Here is a 19151-nt window from a genome sequence, read left to right as displayed (position 1 = left end):
TATGGTATTTGTCTTTCTCTGACTGACTTATTTCACTTAGCACATACTGCATCTCTTGACTTCATCCTTTTTTCTCGTGCTTGCTTTAATCTTGTGTTGTTTTATACATTTAGTGTAGCCTAGGTGTACAGTGTTTGTAAAGTCTACAGTGGTGCACAGTGATGCCTGAGGCCCTAAAAATCACTCACCACTCACTCACTGAGCCACCCGGAGCAACTGCCAGTCCTGCAAGCTCCATTCATGGTAGGTGCCCTGTACAGGTGCACCGTTTTTTATCTCTTATAACCATGTTTTTACTGTATCTTTTCTATGTTTACATACGTTTGGATCCACCAATACTTGCCATTATGTTACGATTGCCTACAGTCTTCAGTACGAATCATATTTTAAGATAAGGAAAATGCAGTTTTCCTGATTTATGTAGCATCTTGGGAACAGAGAAAGCCATATCCAGGCAAAAACAAATAGGTCTTGCTCTCTGTTCCTACTCTGAGCTAGACAACCATCAACTTCTAGCAGTTAAAGGGCATGAGTGCCACAGGCGAAGCTAATGAGTGTGTGATTCTGACAGCTGAGCTAAAACAAGGGTTGTAACCTTACATTAGAATCACCTCGGGGAGCTTTTAAAACTCCTGATCCAGGTCACACCCCAGAGCAATTACATCAGCATCTTTGTATTTTTTAAGGCTCCCTGGTGATTCTAATCCAATGTGCCACTGGGAACCACCAGGCCAAGGGAGTTTAAAATTGGGAGAGGAAGAAACTATTGGGCAAATTCTGCTGTTTTATAATAAAACAGAGACCTGAAGCTGAGCCATTATATTCTATCCAAAGTCAAGTGGACACTGTTTCCTTGCTTTAAAATAGTATTTTCTCTAAGAAAATCGCCCACTGTGTTTTGGATGCAGGGATGAAAGCTGGATTAATAACATGAAGAGAGAAAAAAAAGACTTTCTACCTCAATGGCATTTAAAATGAGAGCTACGTTTATTGCTGCAAATACATTGCCCAAAGTCGTCAAGAGAAAAGTGTAAAAACGCCCCAAATTAACCAAACTTATATTAGTGGGCTATAATTTCAGTAAATCACAAATATTTCAGTTTTTGAAATAACATGCTAGACTGACTGTGGGGAGGAAGAACCTGGGCTCCATAGCCAGATTGCTTGGCTTTGAATTCTCTGCCAGTGGCTGGCTGTGTGACTTTGAGCAAGTTACCCAACCTCTCTGAGCCCCTATTTTCCTCATCCATTAAATAAAGATAATAAATGGCACCTGTCTCCCAGAGCTATTGTGAGATTGTTTGTGGTCACGCAGGTAAAGCAGTTAGAACAGGGCCTGGTTTAGTGTTCAAAGTAAGCTGCTACTGAAATGTGTCACTGACCATAATGAGTTCCATTTTGGGCTTTCTACAAACTCCAAATCCAAGTTCCCAGATCCCCAGAAAACCGTGCCGGTTGCAGTGTTGACCCTGAAAGCTTGCCAAGCAACTCAGAGACAGGATTGATTCTCGGAGATAGCTGGTTATTGCCCTGTATCCATTTTTCCTGTCTTGGTTCCCATGAACACTAAACCAAATTCATGCTGAAGGTCAAGTAAAAACCAAAAAACCAAAAATGACCCTATCTTAGTTAAAAGATATTGTCAGAGGTTCTTTTTCCTTTCATCGTTACTCTTCTTTTAAAAGGAAATACTTTCCCACACTATTTGTGTACTTTTTTGTATGTTCAAAAGAACGTTTAATATTTTCAAACATTCGTAGTTGCCCTAGCCGGTTTGGCTCAGTGGCTAGAGCATTGGCCTGCGGACTGAAGGGTCCCTGGGTTTGATTCTGGTCAAGGACACGTACCTCCGTTGCAGGCTCAAGCCCCAGCCAAGGTCGGGGTGTGTGTGGGAGATAACCAATGGGTGTGTCTCTCTCACATTGGTGTGTTCCTCTCTCTGCCCCTCGCCCTCCCTGCCACTCTCTAAAAAAATCAATGGGAAAAATATCCTTGGGTGAGGATTAATAAAACAAACAAACAACTTAGTGCCCTGTAAAGCCAGAATGCCCTTTGAAGCAGTACATGGGGCTCTAGCCGGTTTGGTTGTGAAGTATGGTAGCAATCATCTCAGGTGGAAACTGTAGTTTAACTCTAACCCTACTGTTTGGCTTAACAATAGAAAAGTTTGATTTTCTGAATTGTATGAGTCATCCCATTCGATTGAATGCCTTATTGATTGTAATGTGAATATCCCATTGATTGTGATCTTACTGGTTTTGGAAAGCAAATTCCTCTGTACCTGGGAACCAGGACAGCACAATTATCTCAAGTTCCTAGTGTGCTAGGGGCATGGACTGGGGCATAATGTGCTAGGGGCAGGGACCGTGGCATAGAAAAATTACTGATTGTCTTAAGAAACAAAGTGTTATGATATGCTCCAGCCAGGTGTGACCCCGTTTTCCTCCGGAACTTTCACCCTGCCAGTTAACGCTTTGTAGTTTTTGCAAATAAAAGCTTTGCTGCACACTCGGTTGGGACTGTAGTTATGAGGCTCCCTGCGAGGAGGTATGTGCTGCAGTCACTGGCCAGCTTAATAAAGCTCCTAAATTTAAATTCTGAGTCGGTGGTCTATCTCGCTGATTGAACTCATAACAGTTGAAGGGTCCCGGATTCAATTCTGGTCAAGGGCATGTACTAGTATGTTGGTTGCATGTACTAGTATGTTGGCTGCATGCTTGATCCCCAACCCTGGTGTCTCTCTCACATTGATGTTTTCCCTCCCTCTGTCTCTCCCCCTCCCTTTCATTCTCTCTAAACATCAATGGAAACATATCCTCAGGTGAGGATTAACAACCACCACAAAACGCACAGTACATGGGTGTGGCATGAAGCACAAAGCAGACTGGATGTGAAAACACAGGAACGCACAGGAGGAAAGTACAGCATACCTAGGTCTTTTCCAAAGCCAGATTGTTTAACTCCGCCGAAGGGGGCTGCCACGTCCGTCTTGTTGTATGTGTTAATAAACACGGTCCCCGCTTCAAGTTTCTCACTAATGTACATCGCTTTGTTTATGTCTCTTGTGAAAACCCCTGAGGCCAAACCGTACTCTGTATTATTTGCTCGCAGCAACACTCCATCGATGTCCCTATGAGATGTTTTTAGGAAGACATAAAACTTCATTAAGTGTAGGGCACAGCTCTCCCTTTTATGTTCTAACATTTCCCCCTCCGTGCTAGAAACAGGAACACATGATTGCTAACCTGCTTACATTTTTATAAATGAAACTCTCCAGGCTTATACCAAAAGAAAACCCAATGAAATATTACAACTCCAGTATTAACAGTTTCATACATGTCATACGGCACCAATTAAAATCTGATCTGATACAGGCGAGTCTTTAGGGACCCAGACTCAAACGGGAGAAGCGGGACTGTCTGGCTTCGGTCAGAGTGAGTGCAGCTCTCTCTCCCAGCTTTGCAGCGGGTGCTGGGACTCAGAGAGGCAGAGCCCCTGGGGACAGGACTGAGAGCCGCCATAACCGCTCTCTCCAGCCCATGCTGTTGATCCTGTTGGACCCGCCCTGTCCAAGCCCTGCACAGAGGCATTTGCCGGATAGCCTCAGGCAAAGGCTAGATTAGCACCTCCCTAGAGGACAGAAGTTCTCTCACTGCTGACACAGCTGATTCTCATAGCCACTTGGCCTGGAGGTCAAACCCTCCCTGGGATTAGCTACAACAATCAAGGTTTAACTATAAGACTGCGAACAAAGACCACTAGGGGGTGCACCAAGGAAGCATAACAAAATGCGGAGACAAAGAAACAGGACAAAATTGTCAATGGAAGATATAGAGTTCAGAACCACACTTTTAAGGTCTCTCAAGAACTGTTTAGAAGCCGCCGATAAACTTAATGAGATCTACACGAAAACTAATAAGACCCTCGATGTTATGTTGGGGAACCAACTAGAAATTAAGCATACACAGACTGAAATAACGAATATTATACAGACTCCTGACAGCAGACCAGAGGAGCGCAAGAATCAAGTCAAAGATTTGAAATGCGAGGAAGCAAAAAACATCCAACTGGAAAAGCAAAATGAAAAAAGAATCCAAAAATGCGAGGATAGTGTAAGGAGCCTCTGGGACAGCTTCAAGCGTACCAACATCAGAATCATAGGGGTGCCAGAAGATGAGCGAGAGCAAGATATTGAAAACCTATTTGAAGAAATAATGACAGAAAACTTCCCCCACCTGGTGAAAGAAATGGACTTACAGGTCCAAGAAGCGCGGAGAACCCCAAACAAAAGGAATCCAAAGAGGACCACACCAAGACACATCATAATTAAAATGCCAAGAGCAAAAGATAAAGAGAGAATCTTAAAAACAGCAAGAGAAAGAAACTCAGTTACCTACAAGGGAATACCCATACGACTGTCAGCTGATTTCTCATCAGAAACTTTGCAGGCCAGAAGGGAGTGGCAAGAAATATTCAAAGTGATGAATAGCAAGAACCTACAACCAAGATTACTTTATCCAGCAAAGCTATCATTCAGAATTGAAGGTCAGATAAAGAGCTTCACAGATAAGGAAAAGCTAAAGGAGTTCATCACCACCAAACCAGGATTATATGAAATGCTGAAAGGTACCCTTTAAGAAGAGGAAGAGGAAGAAAAAAGGTAAAGATACAAATTATGAACAACAAATATGCATCTATCAACAAGTGAATCAAAAAATCAAGTGAATAAATAATCTGATGAACAGAATGAACTGGTGATTATAATAGAATCAGGGACATAGAAAGGGAATGGACTGACTATTCTTGGGGGGGAAAGGGGTGTGGGAGATGCGGAAAGAGACTGGACAAAAATCGTGCACCTATGGATGAGGACAGTGGGTGGGGAGTGAGGGCGGAGGGTGGGGCGGGAACTGGGAGGAGGGGAGATATGGGGGGGAAAAAAGAGGAACAAATGTAATAATCTGAACAATAAAGATTTAATTAAAAAAATAATAAAGTAAAATCTGATCTGAAATAATCTTTTCTTTAAAAAAAAAACCAAAAAAATCAATATATATATATATATATATATATATATATATATATATATATATATATATATATATAATTGATTTCAGAGAGGAAGGGAGAGGGAGGGAGAGAGAGAGAGATAGAAACATCAATGATGAAAGAGAAGCACTGATAGGCTGCCTCCTGCACGCCCCACACTGGGGATCCAGCCCACAACCCAGGCATGTGCCTGACTGGGAATTGAACCATGACCTCCTGGTTCATAGGTCAATGCTAGTGAACCACACCAGCCAGGCTAAAGTCATCTTTTCAATTTTCTTAATTGTTTCTCCTTTATGCCTATTCATTCCCTCTCCTCTCCCTTGAGTCCCACTTCTAGATGTGTTCTCAGAGTAACCCCTACTTCCCTCCATCGCTTCAGATTTTACACACGCAGCTCCAGGCTCATTCAGTGTCTCACCCTGAAGCCTCCCAGTGCCCACCCTTGCCAACATCGAGGCCTAGACGGTAGGAACTCAATGGGAGGGCTCTGCATCCAGACTGCCTGGGGGACCCTGGACAAGTGACTTCCTCTTCCCATGCTTTCTTTTATTCTTGTGAAAATGGAAATAATAATAATAGTACCTGTCTTGTTGTTGTGAGGATTAAATAAGTTATTAGTGCCTAGAACTTAGTAAATGCTCAATAAAAATCGGCTATAACGCCCTGGCCAGTGTAGCTCAGTTGGTTGGAGCATCATCCCATATACCGGAAGGTTGCAAGTTGGATCTCTCTCTCTATCTATCTCTCTATCTCTCTCTCTCTCTCGCTCTCCAGGGAACACATGTTCTTCCAACTCAGGATTTTGCATGAGCTCTTCGTGTACTTATGGTTCACCTCCTAACCAGACTGGAAGCTCCCAGAGGGCAGGATAACATCTTGTTCCTCTTTACACCGTGATGTTGCATCAGCAAATGAGAGGGAATTCAGTTACTGTGTTAATTCAACAAAAGGAGAGTAAAATAATCTCTTACATGGATCTCCTGATTTCCCGGCCATTTGTCTCAGTATGTACTCACTTCCGACATGCCTGCCATGGTGTATCTCACCTTTCTGAGTGTCATCCTAATGCTTAAAAAGGCACAAATTCTCTACAATATGGTCAGTAGACGCAAGCCAAGTATTTCATCTGGTGCTCCGGCAAAGAAACAGAATCTGTCCCAAAACTGGAGGGAAAATAAGTTGTGCTGGCTTTTTTAAGAGACAGCAAAGGCTTGAATGTGGCGCCTGCTGAAGGTATTTTCAACGGTCATCTTGACTACATGGAAGTTTAAACTCACAGGAGAGATTTGGAACCTAACTTGGCGTGCACTGAGGCTCCCTAACACTTCACACTCCTTCATGTGTTACACATGGTAGGGCCCCACCTATCTATAGACTGGACTACGGCTTTATGCCATTGCTTGTGAGGATGATTGAGATGGCATCATTTTTTAGTATATCTTGCTTACGTCTAGAATACTAACAAGCATAACAGTGGCAACACACCAATAGCAAACACTTCACTTATTTAATCTTTAGAATGACCCCAAAAGTTAGATACTATTAATAGCCCAATTTTGCAAGTAAAGAAACTGAGGCACAGAGTGATTAAATAACTGGCCCAAGCCCACAGAGGTAGACAGGTGTGGGGCCACAGGACAGATGCTGCCCATTGTACAATCCTGCCCTTGGCCTTCTGTGATTAATTGCTCATTTCCTGGTCTGTCTCCCATTAGATGGTAAGCTCCTTGAGGACAAGAACTGCGACTTATCTAGGCCTATGTCCCCAAAACATGGCTTCCTCTATCTGCATGTTTAACACAAGGCCTATCTGTGGGGGAACTTATAACGAAAGGAAGGTAATGGCATCCTTGAATCAGTTTGTCAAAGTTTACTCACTATACTTAGTGTCCCCCAAGGTCTTTTACAATGTCTATTAAAGACCAAGAAGTTCGTCTGAACGTTATATTCTGCTTCTTTCCACCTTGTCATGGGTTGAAGGAAATCTAAAGTTAGAATTCAGAAGAATTTTGTGGCGTATTTCATGAGTCTGTGGTATTAAACATTCTCATAGGAGCTCAGTTACCATATAGCCTCTCTGATATGCTGAACACTTTGGAAAATTTCATGTGCTCTAACACATCAGGATATCATTTACATTTGATTACATGGTGATTGTGGCTATTTCTATAAGAAGCTAAGTATTAGGCTTTTGGGGGCATAATCCCCTAGGAAGGCAGCAGTCCTTTTTGGACAAAATCAGATTTCACAGATGCTGCCTTCCCTAGGAATGTAAATGTGGAAACTGGTTCTGTTATTTTCAGTAATTTACCTTGTTCCAGAGACATTTCAAGTGTCAACTGTACAAAAACGAAAATTTAGTCAGCTAAAGTCCCCTGTCAGCATTAATTTAGGAAGCAAAAGTATATTTCAATCATTAGTTAGCACCTTTTTCTCGATATTTAAGTTGACTATTCTTATAGTAGAGAATTACATGTTCATTGATTTTTATGCTCTGTATATAGCTCAATGACAGAATAATAATAATAAAAATCCCACAACGTATGTAGTCAAAACTCGTTAAATTGTGCCCAGAGAACATACCCGTTTTGGAATTTAGAAATGACCATAATTGGCCCAAAGGATTCCTCTTTGGCCAGGTACATGTGGTCTTCCACGTCTGTGAACACAGTCGGTTCCATAAAAAAGCCTATTTGAAAAACAGAGGAAAAGAACGTCAATTATAGGTTGATCTTCAATGAACAGTTCTTATTTAATTACATTACACATCTTTTTCTTCCCTCTGGGTCAGTAAAACCAAGAAAACTTTCATTTTCCTATCTGGCATTAGCATTCCTAGGTTCTTATATTTATAATGCCTTTATTACAAACATTTCAAACATATATAAAAATAGACACTATAGTATCATGAATAGTAAAATAATTATTTATTTATATTTGCTATATTTGATTCATTTTTTACTTGCTGAAATATCTTAGAGGAAATTCCAGAGATCACAACTTTGACCTCCAACTATTTCAGTACAAGTCTAAAAAATAAGGACATTTTCTTACATACTGCACAATACATTATCATACCTAACAAGTTTATGCTAATTTCTTATTCATAATTTATACTTCAGTTTCTGATTGTCTGGAAAGATCTTGTTACAGTTGACCTGTTGAATTCAGGATTTAAATAAGTTCTGCACATTGTATTAGGTTGTTAGATCTCTTGTGTCCTTTCATCTAGAATGTTTCCCCTTTATCCCTGCCCCTTATTTTTCATGCCATTGATGTGTTAAACAGACCAAGTCACTCGTTCTATAGAATACCTTGCATTTTAGATTTGTCATTGCTTCCTTGGGGTGGTATTTAATTTGTTCTTCCCCGTATTTCTTGTAAATGGAAAATTTGACCTACAGGCATGGTCAGGTTCAGGTTAAATGTTTTGGGCAAGAATACTTTACAGGAGGTGTTGCCCATTGCATCTTATAGGAGACACAGCGTATCCAGTCGCCCTGCTCTCCCTGCTGCTAAGATTGACCAGTGGTTCTAAGTGGTGACAACCTGACCCCTCCATTACAAAGTTGTGCTTTTCTCCTTCTGCTGGCAAGCGAGCTTGGGGGTGATACTTTGGTATCTTACAAATGCTCAGGTCCCCATCAACCTTTTACCTAATAACTTTAGCCTCTCTGATGATCATTGCCTGAATCAATTATTTCATTCAATTAGGGAGTGCAAATTGGTGATTGATTGATTGATTGATTTTTGTTAATCCTCACTGAGAATATATTTTCCATTGATTTGTAGAGAGACTGGAAGGGAGGGAGAAAGAAAGGGAAAGAGAGAGGGGGAGAGAGAGAGGGAGAGAGGGAAAGAGAGAGAGAGAGAGAGAAACATTGATGTGAGAGACACATCAATTGGTTGCCTCCTGCACTCACCCCGACTGGGTCCAGGGATTGAACCTGCAACCCAGGTACGTGCCCTTGATTGGGAATTGAACCTGCGACCCTTCAGTGCAGGGGTAAATAAGGGGATGGGGGGGTGGGGTTGGGTGGAGGAGGGGAGGATCCTCTAATCACTGAAATACACCAGCCAGGATGGTAAATTTTTTTATTCTATTATATTTTTCTAGATTATTTAGCAGGGATCCTTTCGCGAAAATAAAAAAGTCTCTTTTATCACCTACTCAGTTATCCAGAAATTCAGTTCATACAGGAAAACACATGATAAATGTTGAATTTTTCCCTTTTAATTGCCAATTTTCAGAGTAGGATGCTGGCACACAATCTACCTACAGGAGTAAAAAACGAGTTTTTGCAGTTGTTTGTCTTTTTCTCTTTTTTGGGTGTCATAACAGTGAGCCATTCGTGTGTTTCAGTAACAAGTACTGCTTCAGACAAGAGGAATGACTCGTTCCCAGGCTCTGCTGGCTAAGGTGACGACATCTCACAGTGTCAGGAAGAAAGGTCAGCAGCTCTTGAGCAACACAGATGCCCACTACCCTTGCTTACTGTACAGCTAAGGGCCCGTCACATCTATTTCATGAGTGGATTTTCATAGCCTCATCTAGCAGCATGTGCACACTTCATCCCATTTTACACGGGAGGGTCAGAAAACCTGCGTTGTCCAAGGCGCCACAGCTTATGAGTGGCCAAGCAGGAGCTACAAATGAATTCTTCTGACGTTTGAGGCAGGCTGGGGTTGCTATAAAGCTGCTCCCATCTCTGTGAACTCCAGCGGTTGTCTTACCTGGCCTTGGAACTTGTCTTCCCCCGCACACCAGGGTGGCCCCCTCTTTCACGCCTGCTTCACAGTATTGAAGAAGCTTTTCCAGATGTGCTTTATGATTCTGGGGCCCGTGGTCAGTAGATCTGTCAAGCGGATCACCAATTTTCATCTTTTTAATTTCTTCCACCTGTATGTCACCCAGTTCACAAAGCACAACGGACTGTTAGTAATAATAACGGGTGTCCTTGACTGAGCTTCTACCACGTGGCGGGTGTTGTACGAAGCTGTTAAAAGATCTGTCGTCATTTCGTCTTCAAAGCAGCATTAGAAATGGGTATTTATTATTTCCATCTCACAGCTGAAGAAACTGAGGCTTAGAGAGGTTAAGTGACTTGCCCAAGGGCACACAACCACCAAATACTATAGTTTTGTTAAGCTCTTAACTACTGGGTTTTAACAGAACATAGCTACATACACTATTTTAAAATGATCCTGAGAACATATATGCATAACTCAGGGACACAGACAACAGAGTGATAAAGATTGGGGGGGGGAGGTAGGGGGGAGCAGAGGCTGGGTGAAAGTGGGCAAAAGATGGGGGAGGGAAATAGGGGACATCTGTAATAGCATCAGCAATAAAAAAAATTATCCTGAATGTTAATCCATTAAAACAGTAAATCTGATGTTTTGGAATTTTTATTAGTACAGTGTGTTCACAGCCAGCTGGCCAGCCTGACTCAGTGGTTGAGCATCGACCCATGAACTAGGTACAGTGGTCGGCAAACTGCGGCTCGCGAGCCACATGCGGCTCTTTGGCCCCTTGAGTGTGGCTCTTCCACAAAATACCGACTTCTGCGCATGGGCCACCAAGTTTCAATCGCACTGTACGTGCGCGCCCGCACGTGGTATTTTGTGGAAGAGCCACACTCAAGGGGCCAAAGAGCCGCATGTGGCTCGCGAGCCGCAGTTTGCCGACCACTGAACTAGGAGGTCACAGTTTGATTACCGGTCAGGGCACATGCCCAGGTTGCAGGCTCAATCCCCAGTAGTGGGTGTGGGGGAGGCAGCCCGTTTCTGATTCTCATCATTGATGTTTCTAACTCTTCCTTTCCCTTTCTCTCTCTGAAATCAATAAAAACATATTTTTTTAAAAAAAAAAATGCAGTGTGCTTACACTCTTCATGACAAAAGAATTTCCAAATGGCCACATTGTTATCTCTTTTTCTCTCCCCAAGTGTGGCAGACTGGCCTTGTGAAATTCTCATGGCACGGCCATGCCAGAGGAATTGCTGGACTGTTCCGATGAAAAACCATCTTCATTGAACGGTGTTCACCACTGGCATGTCTTTGTAATCACTTCTTGTGCACCTCAATTCTCGTAACCTATTTCTGCATTTTCTAATGTTAAGTCCAATTCTAGTAGGAAGGAAGAATGGGAGTAACTGGGACCCCACAGGCCCATGCATTTGAATTTAGACCTGGCAATAATCCCTCAGGAAGTGCTCAAAAAGATACCTGTTGAATGAATGAGTGAATGAATGAATGAATATAAATTGCATGTGTATAAAACGTGTGTGTTGATGGATTGATATAGTAAATCCTTAACATTTCTGGTCTCAGAATTTGAAATTTCAACAAGTTATAGTTGTGAAAACCCATGACGTGGTACTATAACTATTTTCCTGAGGCACAAAATTGCATTGCAGGGATATTTAGGAGGCAGCCACTGCCCACAACGTGTCTCTCCATCTGACTTCCTTGTTTTCTACTCTCATAAAGAAAGGGTGTTTGCCTCTTGGGGGTAGGGTCAGGGAATTGGCTCTGGAAAAAAATAAAGCTGGGTGCTGGTTTTTCAAATATAAAACAGACTTATGATTACTATTACCATCATCCTATATAATAAAAGCCTAATATGCTAAGTGTCTGGTCGTCCGGTAATGATATGCTAAGGCTGCTCAACCACTTGCTGTGTTGTGCACTGACCACCAGGGGGCAGATGCCCTGACCAGTAGGTTAACTTGCTGCTGGGGTCCAGCCGATCAGGACTGAACAAGATGGGCCGGACACACCCTGGAGCCCTCCCACAGTCCCTTCTCAGCTGGCCAACCACCTGCATCCCTCCCCAGCCCCGATCATGCACCGGTGGGGTCCCTTGGCCTGGCCTGAGCTCTCTCGCAATCCGGGACCCCTTGGGGGATGTCGGAGAGCCAGTTTCGGCCCAATGGTGAAATGACCGGTCGCTATGATGCGCACTGACCACCAGGGAGCAGACGCTCAACGCAGGAGCTGCCCCTGGTGGTCAGTGCGCTCCCATAGGGGGAGCGGCACTCCGCCAGAAGCCAGGCTCACAGCTGGCGAGCACAGCGGCGGTTGTGGGAGCCTCTCCCGCCTCTGAGGCAGCGCTAAGGATGTCTGACTGCCAGCTTAGGTCTGCTCTTCACGGGGAGTAGGCCTAAGCTGGCAGTCAGACATCCCCTGAGGATTCCTGGACTGCGAGAGGGCACAGGCCGGGCTGAGGAACACCGCCCCCCACCCCCACCCCCACCGAGTGCAGGAATTTTGTGCACCAGGCCTCTAGTAATAATATAATGTAGTTTAGTTTAGAGTTTATTTTAGTCACAGAATTCATCTTAATAGTTCTATAAGTGACTTTTAGTCTATATTTACAGAACCATGACCAATCAATAGTGGGCATCCGTCTATCTCCTGACCTTTCTCTCTCTTTCATCTGTCCTGATGAAGGATATGGTATTTGTCCTGTTAACTGTGAGCTGAGGATTTGTAAGGATTGAACAGTGTATCTCTCATAGTTAATTTAGGGGTTTATAAAAACATCAAGTGTCATGGTTCTAATAGACTATAAATGCAGAGCCAGGTATAGGTAATAACAGCTCTTAAGGGTTTTGTTTATACAGACCTATAACTTTTTACTATGAAAAATTATAAACACATATAAAAGTAGACAAATAATATAAAATTCCATGTACCCATCACCCAACTTCAACAATTACCAATTCATGGCCAATTTATTCCACCCCTCACTTCCTCCCCTCCTGGGGAGCAGGAGGGAAGCAAAGTCTAGACATTATATAATTGAACCCATAAATATGTCACAAAGTGGCTCGAAAAGATAAGGACTGAATTGTTTTCTAAAACTATATAAGCACAGTACTATTGTCACACCTAAAAAGTCACTAAGTCTCAGAAATACTTTTTGAGTTTAAGCAATTTCTGTTCGACTCATGGAGCCAACTTAAAGGCGTCTTACCACTCTTGTCACAAATTCATCGTGGATGGATTCTTCCACAAACAAGCGCCCAGCTGCAATACAGTTCTCTCCTTTGTTGAAAAATACCGCTCCCATGCCCTTGGGCAGCAGAGGAGAAAAGATTGTTAACATTACTTGGGAAGTGGGGGTTGTCATAATATTGCGCGTACTGAGAATATATGCTATGAAAGACAGCAGACAACAGAGAGGTCACAGACAAACATGACTCCATGGCCTAGGTGGTGATGAGCGCTGCTGAAGATACCCCGCTTTGATCTAGCCTGCCTTTTGGGGTTTTGTTTCTCCTTTCCCTCCTTTGGTCCATGAGCACTTAACAAAAAAGTGTGTAAAAGTAAGAGCATACCACTAAGAAACAGATTTTGTGTTGCAAGAAAGTCTAGATTATAAATTTAAATGTAATGCCTGTATGTCAGATTTTGCTTTTGAGATCTCTACATTAGTTTGTATAAGTCGTGAATGTTTTAAAAACACCTTAATGAGACAAATTATAAAGACATTATTTTAAAAATAAAGTGCTCCGAGTGTCCCAAAAATCTAAGCATAAAGAGGATAGTTTCTACAATGACTGACAAGGCTAGATCTCACTTTAAGATTTCTGGTGAGCTTCCCAGTGACATTACTAGCTTCCCTCTGCCATTATCAAATGACTTATTTCCGCTGGGCACCTCTCCTGCCTTTCCACTTCTCCACCGATCAAGTGAATACTTGTCTAGTATTTCTTCTTCTCTGTGCTTTTTTGTTTGGTTCTAGTTAATAAAGATTAAAGTTTCTAAATTTACATTTTTATAGGGTATTGTAAATAAATACAAATTGTATACTTGAAAAAAAAAGATTTCTGATAAGCAATGAGGTGAAATGTGTTTTAGAAATAGGCACGTATTTAGTTGGATTTGACCCACTCTTACCATTCGCACGGCTTTGTCAATTTCACAGTCATTGAATATTATAAGTGGGGATTTGCCACCAAGTTCAAGAGAAACTTTCTTTAAGTTGCTCGCAGCACTAGAGAAAAATAAATGGGAAATGAGCATTTAGTCTCTCTCTCTCTCTCTCTCTCTCTCTCTCCTTCCACCATAAATTACCACTTGACATGGAAAACATAATTGAGCCTCAGAAACTTATGCAAAGACAAAGCATGAATGGTTGAATGGTGATAATTGTTGAAGCTGGGTGGTGAGCACATGGAAGTTCATTATCCTATTCGTGTGCTTTGAATATATGGGAAATTTTCCATAATGAACTTTTTGTTTTAAATTCTGTGGAAAATGACTAGCGATCCTGATAGGTAAATTCAGATTATTTAGGTATAATAATTTTGGTTACATAAAGGCCTGGCAAGGAATTTAGCCTCAAACCAGATTACTGGAGCATTGGAAAAAAATATATAAATATATATTTTTAGAAGTAAATTGTTTATTTTCCCTTTCTTGCAGAAGTACTATTTAAAACATTTTTAAATTTTAAAGAAATACAGAAAGAAGGGAAAGAAATCAATTCCATGGCTCAATTACTGTTTGTTTTTTTTTTTACCATTTTGATAGTTTTTTCTGGTCAGTGCCCAACCAGAGCCTTTGCCTTATTTAACATAGTTGGGAATCACCCAATATATACAATTTATAGCTTATTTTCCTTTCCATTTACCATTTTAACAACACTTCTTACTGTTATTAAAATGTTCCATGAACATGAGTGTACAGTATTCTGTTATGTTGACTTCCTTTAACCATTGCTTTATTTTTAACATTTAGATTAATTGCAATTAAAAATTTTTTAAAATATGTTTTTATTGATTTCAGATAGAGGAATGGAAAGAGAGAGATGGACACATCGAGGAGGAGAGCAAATCATCAACTGGCTGCCTCCTGCATACCTACTGGGGATCGAGCCCGCAACCTGGGCATGTGCCCTGACCAGGAATCGAACAGTGACCTCCTGGTTCCTAGGTCGATACTCAACCACTGAGCTACACTGGCTGGGCAGATTATTTGAAAATTTTATTTTTAATTTTTAAAAATATGTTTTTATTGATTTTTGTTAGAGAAAGAAGAAGGGAGAGGGAGAGAGAGAGAGAGAGAGAGAGAGAGAGAGAGAGAGAGAGAGAGAGAGATGAAAGAGGAACATCAAGTGGTTTCCTCCTGCATACACCTGGATCAGAGACCGGGGATCAAATCCACAACCTGGGTATGTGCCCTGACCCGGAATGGAGCCAGCATAAGATGATACTCAAGCAACCAAGCCACACTAGCCCAGGAGATTATTTGTAATTTTTTTTTAAAAAACAATGTTACTGCTTTTTAGACACTTATTTTATTAATCATCCAGATTTGTCATTTATATGTCTTTTTGGTTTCTTACTTATGCTCCCAAAACAATTTGGGCCACAGATCTAGTACAGAAAATATTTTGTGCTGGATTGTTAAAGCTGCCAGTCGGGTGTAGAATTTCACTATGGCTCTAGTTTTATTGACTGTGGGCTTTTCCACTTTGGAAGGTATTTTATTATACTCACACAGGTCACTGCCCTGCAGTGGTAAGTACATTTCTCTTCTAAATCTGATGTGATTTTTCTTCCTCCCAAAGCACCCTATTCCAAGAAGCAAAAGCTAAACCAAAAACCAGGTTTGGCAGCCTCTACAACGAACCGACATACTGAAACCAATACCTCCTCATGATCTGTTTGCCAATAGGCGTGGAACCGGTGAAACCGAGTTTGCGGATGTCAGGATGTTCAGAGAGGCGCTGTCCTGCCACGCCACCTGCAGAATTAGGGAATCAAACGTGATTTCAAACATTAGTCACGGTCTGATGGCCAGGGTGGCTTTGAATTCAGTGAAGGAGATTTCTAAACTCTCATTTGAATCTTAGTTTTACATTTTCGGTATTAATTATAAACTGACAAAAATGTAAATAATGTCTTCCATGAAATTGTCATCCCCCCTCCCCTGCCCCCAAAAATAAAATAAAATAAAATAAAAAGATGGGACAGCCTTGTTGTTGTTTGCAAACTTCCAAAATAGTTTTTAAAAATTGAAATGGGCCACGGGCCACCTTAGGGTAGTTTTACAATGCTGTACTATTTCTGCCGCCCGCCCAACCCCCCCCCCCCCCACCTTACTCATGCACCATTCTGTTTCCATTTTAAGACTTTGGGGCATGGTCAGTATATTTATCCTTAAGTTAACTGTTTGGTAAACAGTGTTTAGGTTTAATACAGTTATAATCCAGGACAGACTCCAGTGGGAAAACAGCCACTCAGCTACCCCTGTACCGTTCATTAACTAGAGTGAAAAGGGTCTTTTGGTGGCTTACCTGAGCCCGGAATGATGTTGATTACCCCCTTGGGAAAGCCAGCTTTAACAGAGAGCTCTGCAAACTTCAGAGCAGTCAAGGGCGTGACCTGAGCAGAAGCAGACAGCAATGACCTTCTTCAGACTCTGTCCTGGCCCTTAGATCAGTCCCGAATTTTTCACCTATGGCCGCACTAGGGCTCGTTTTATTGTTTTCTTTTATTTTGACATAATTACAGCAAAGTTGCAAGACTGGTACAAAGAATGCATGTCTCTGATGTTAAGTAGACGGGAGAGGGGGTGCTGTGGCAACCAGCCCCTGGCGTCTTACCTGCGCTGGCTTGAGCACTAAGGTGTTGCCTGCTGCGAGACAGGCGGCGCTCTTCCACGCCAGCATCATCAGCGGGTAGTTCCAGGGGATGATAATGGCACAGACACTGCGGAGGAAGAAAGCCGACATCCTTGGTTGTCTTGAAGCAGCATAAGTCACTCAGAGACGCTTGCTTCCCTTGCCTTACCCAAGTGGCTCCTTCTTGGTGAAGGTCAGATTGCGATTTGGACGGGCCTGGTTGATAGGGATGGTAGAACCCTAAGACACAAAGGAGGTGGATGGTTATTTTACTCTTTGAAATGAGTACATTTAACCTGTTTCAGAATAGATGAGGACTTGAGGCTATCATAGGTGGTTTAACATTTGTTCCCTGTAATCTCGAAGAATCCATTTCCTGTCTGCCTCTCTTGTTTTGCCTCGCTTACAGGAATAGACAGTGTTCAGTTGATAAGAAATATATCCACATCAAGAAAGGAACTTCTATTCATTTCATATCCAGGCATGGGAGAATAAACATAATTCTAACTTATTCACCTCCATTCCAATTTCTTGGCATGGTAGAGAATGTTAATTGCCTGCCCAATATTCATGATCCCCTTTTTCCTTAGTAATGATGGGGATGGCGATATGCTCAGATAAGAAACTTGCCCAGTTTTCATAGAGGACAGGGATGGTCAATGGAAGATGTAAGCACAAGGCATTGAGAGGGGAAAGAGCACAGTTCAAGCAAGTGCTGTTTTTCTGTTCCTCCCACTTCTTCCTGCTCAGAATGTTGCTGAAATGGCTGGCGCTGCGATGACTATCCTGAGACCATGAGACAATCCCAGGAGTGAAGATCACAGGGTCCTAAGGATGGCCCAGCAGAGAGAGAGGGGACCTTTATATCACATACTAGACCGGACTGCCTGCCTTTGGACTCCTTGAAAGTGAGACAAAAATCTACATAAGGGGTGGCTCTTACACAGTGTCCTTATCAACTAATAAATGTCCATCCCTTTTCCTTTCAGAATGATCTATACGGAAACAACATCTGCGCTCACCTGAATTTTGTCGCACCAGCCAGCAAAATATCTGAATGTTTGCACAGACATTCCAATGTGAGTCTTGAGAGCCAAGGTATAGACCGCGCCAGAATCGAGGGCTTCAATAGTTGCCAGCTCTTCTTGGTTCTCTTCCAGTAGGTCTGCAAGTCTGTATGGTCAGTGAAAGAAATCCATCCAACAATGTTGATTGAACCCCTATGTTGTATAAGGCACCCTCCTAAGGGCTGAGAATTCAGAGGTGAACATAACTGGACCAGATCTCAGTCCTCATGGAGAATATAAGAAGACAGACATTAAACAAATAATGTCGTAAATCATTTGTTTCAAGAGTTACAAGAGAAGAAGAGGGTGTTGGAGGCCTGTACAATTTGCCTCATAAATGTACAAGAGGTAGAACAGTGACGGAGCCAAGGAGATCAATGGTAGAAATCATTGGGCTTGTGGACAGTTCATGAACATACAGGGAGATGTTAGAGTGCAACCCACACCCCGCAATCCATGAACACGTGAGGATTTCTGGTTGGTGCAGGATTATTTCGAACACTAACTGAAAAGGAAAAGATAGAGATAGATAGAACAAATTACAGACACCACAACAGATTTCTGTGTGGTGTCCAATTTCTGTGGGAAGATAAGTTATAGGACTGTCTAATGACTATGAAATAGTAAAAATTCATCTTTTTTGTTCACTTTGGCTATTTGCTTTCCTATAGTAGTTGTCTGAGCTGTTTCCCCTCTGGACCGTTCCAAAGACAGGCATGAAATCCCCCGACCCCAGTGTTTTTTCCAGATCCTACTCTAAGAGATCTTTTGACCAAGGCCAGTTATTTGACTTAGATAAGCAGAAAACTTAATTTATGATAGAATTGACTTACTCGTGAGATACTCAGTTATCAACTTATAATACCCTTTCAGGCCTTAGTATTTCCCTTCATCCCTTTTGTTTCCTGCACATAAAGGAGGTTTAATTTTTATCTGAAAATCACAGGGCCCGGCTGGTGTGGCTCAGTGGCTGACCATTGACCTATGAACCAGGAGGTCACAGTTGATTCCTGGTTGAGGCATATGCCCAGGTGGCGGGCTCCATCTCCAGTAGGGGGTGTGCAGGAGACAACTGATTAATGATTCTCTCTCATTGGTGTTTCAATTTCTTTCTCCTCTCCCTTCTTCTCTGACAGCAATAATATATATATATTTTTTTATTTTTTTTAAGAAAATAACAGGGTGCTGGATATTCTTCATTTATGGCTGTTATTCATTCTCTACCCTGCTCTGTGGCCTGGGAGGATGACCTTCATAGACTACATCCCCTCTTGCTGGGTTTGGCCAATGAGAGTCCAATGGGCGGCACTCCCAGAAGACTGGTGAACTAGAGGCAAAAGAGGTCAGGAATTGGAATCCCCCGGCTGCCTCACAGATGGGCTGTGGTTCAGCAG

At 42.2% G+C, this 19151-nt stretch overlaps 1 protein-coding gene across 1 annotated transcript in view; it reads right to left on the bottom strand.

Moving 5' to 3' along the window:
• The window catches only part of ALDH1L2 (aldehyde dehydrogenase 1 family member L2), a 51854-nt gene that overhangs the window by 2084 nt on the left and 30619 nt on the right, over positions 1 to 19151 (bottom strand). Inside the window, exons 13-22 of the mRNA XM_059681784.1 lie at positions 17713 to 17863; positions 16860 to 16930; positions 16673 to 16778; positions 16364 to 16451; positions 15717 to 15810; positions 13960 to 14056; positions 13034 to 13132; positions 9787 to 9952; positions 7636 to 7741; positions 2931 to 3130 (exon numbers count right to left, since the gene is read on the bottom strand). Of these exons, the coding sequence (XP_059537767.1) occupies positions 2931 to 3130; positions 7636 to 7741; positions 9787 to 9952; positions 13034 to 13132; positions 13960 to 14056; positions 15717 to 15810; positions 16364 to 16451; positions 16673 to 16778; positions 16860 to 16930; positions 17713 to 17863 (1178 nt within the window). The remainder of the gene's footprint in view (positions 1 to 2930; positions 3131 to 7635; positions 7742 to 9786; positions 9953 to 13033; positions 13133 to 13959; positions 14057 to 15716; positions 15811 to 16363; positions 16452 to 16672; positions 16779 to 16859; positions 16931 to 17712; positions 17864 to 19151) is intronic.

Source organism: Myotis daubentonii, chromosome 2 (genome assembly GCF_963259705.1).
Source record: "Myotis daubentonii chromosome 2, mMyoDau2.1, whole genome shotgun sequence".
Classification (NCBI taxonomy): domain Eukaryota; kingdom Metazoa; phylum Chordata; class Mammalia; order Chiroptera; family Vespertilionidae; genus Myotis; species Myotis daubentonii.
The sequence above is the reverse complement of the archived record's forward strand: the minus strand, read 5'-3'. Positions and strand labels throughout refer to the sequence as shown.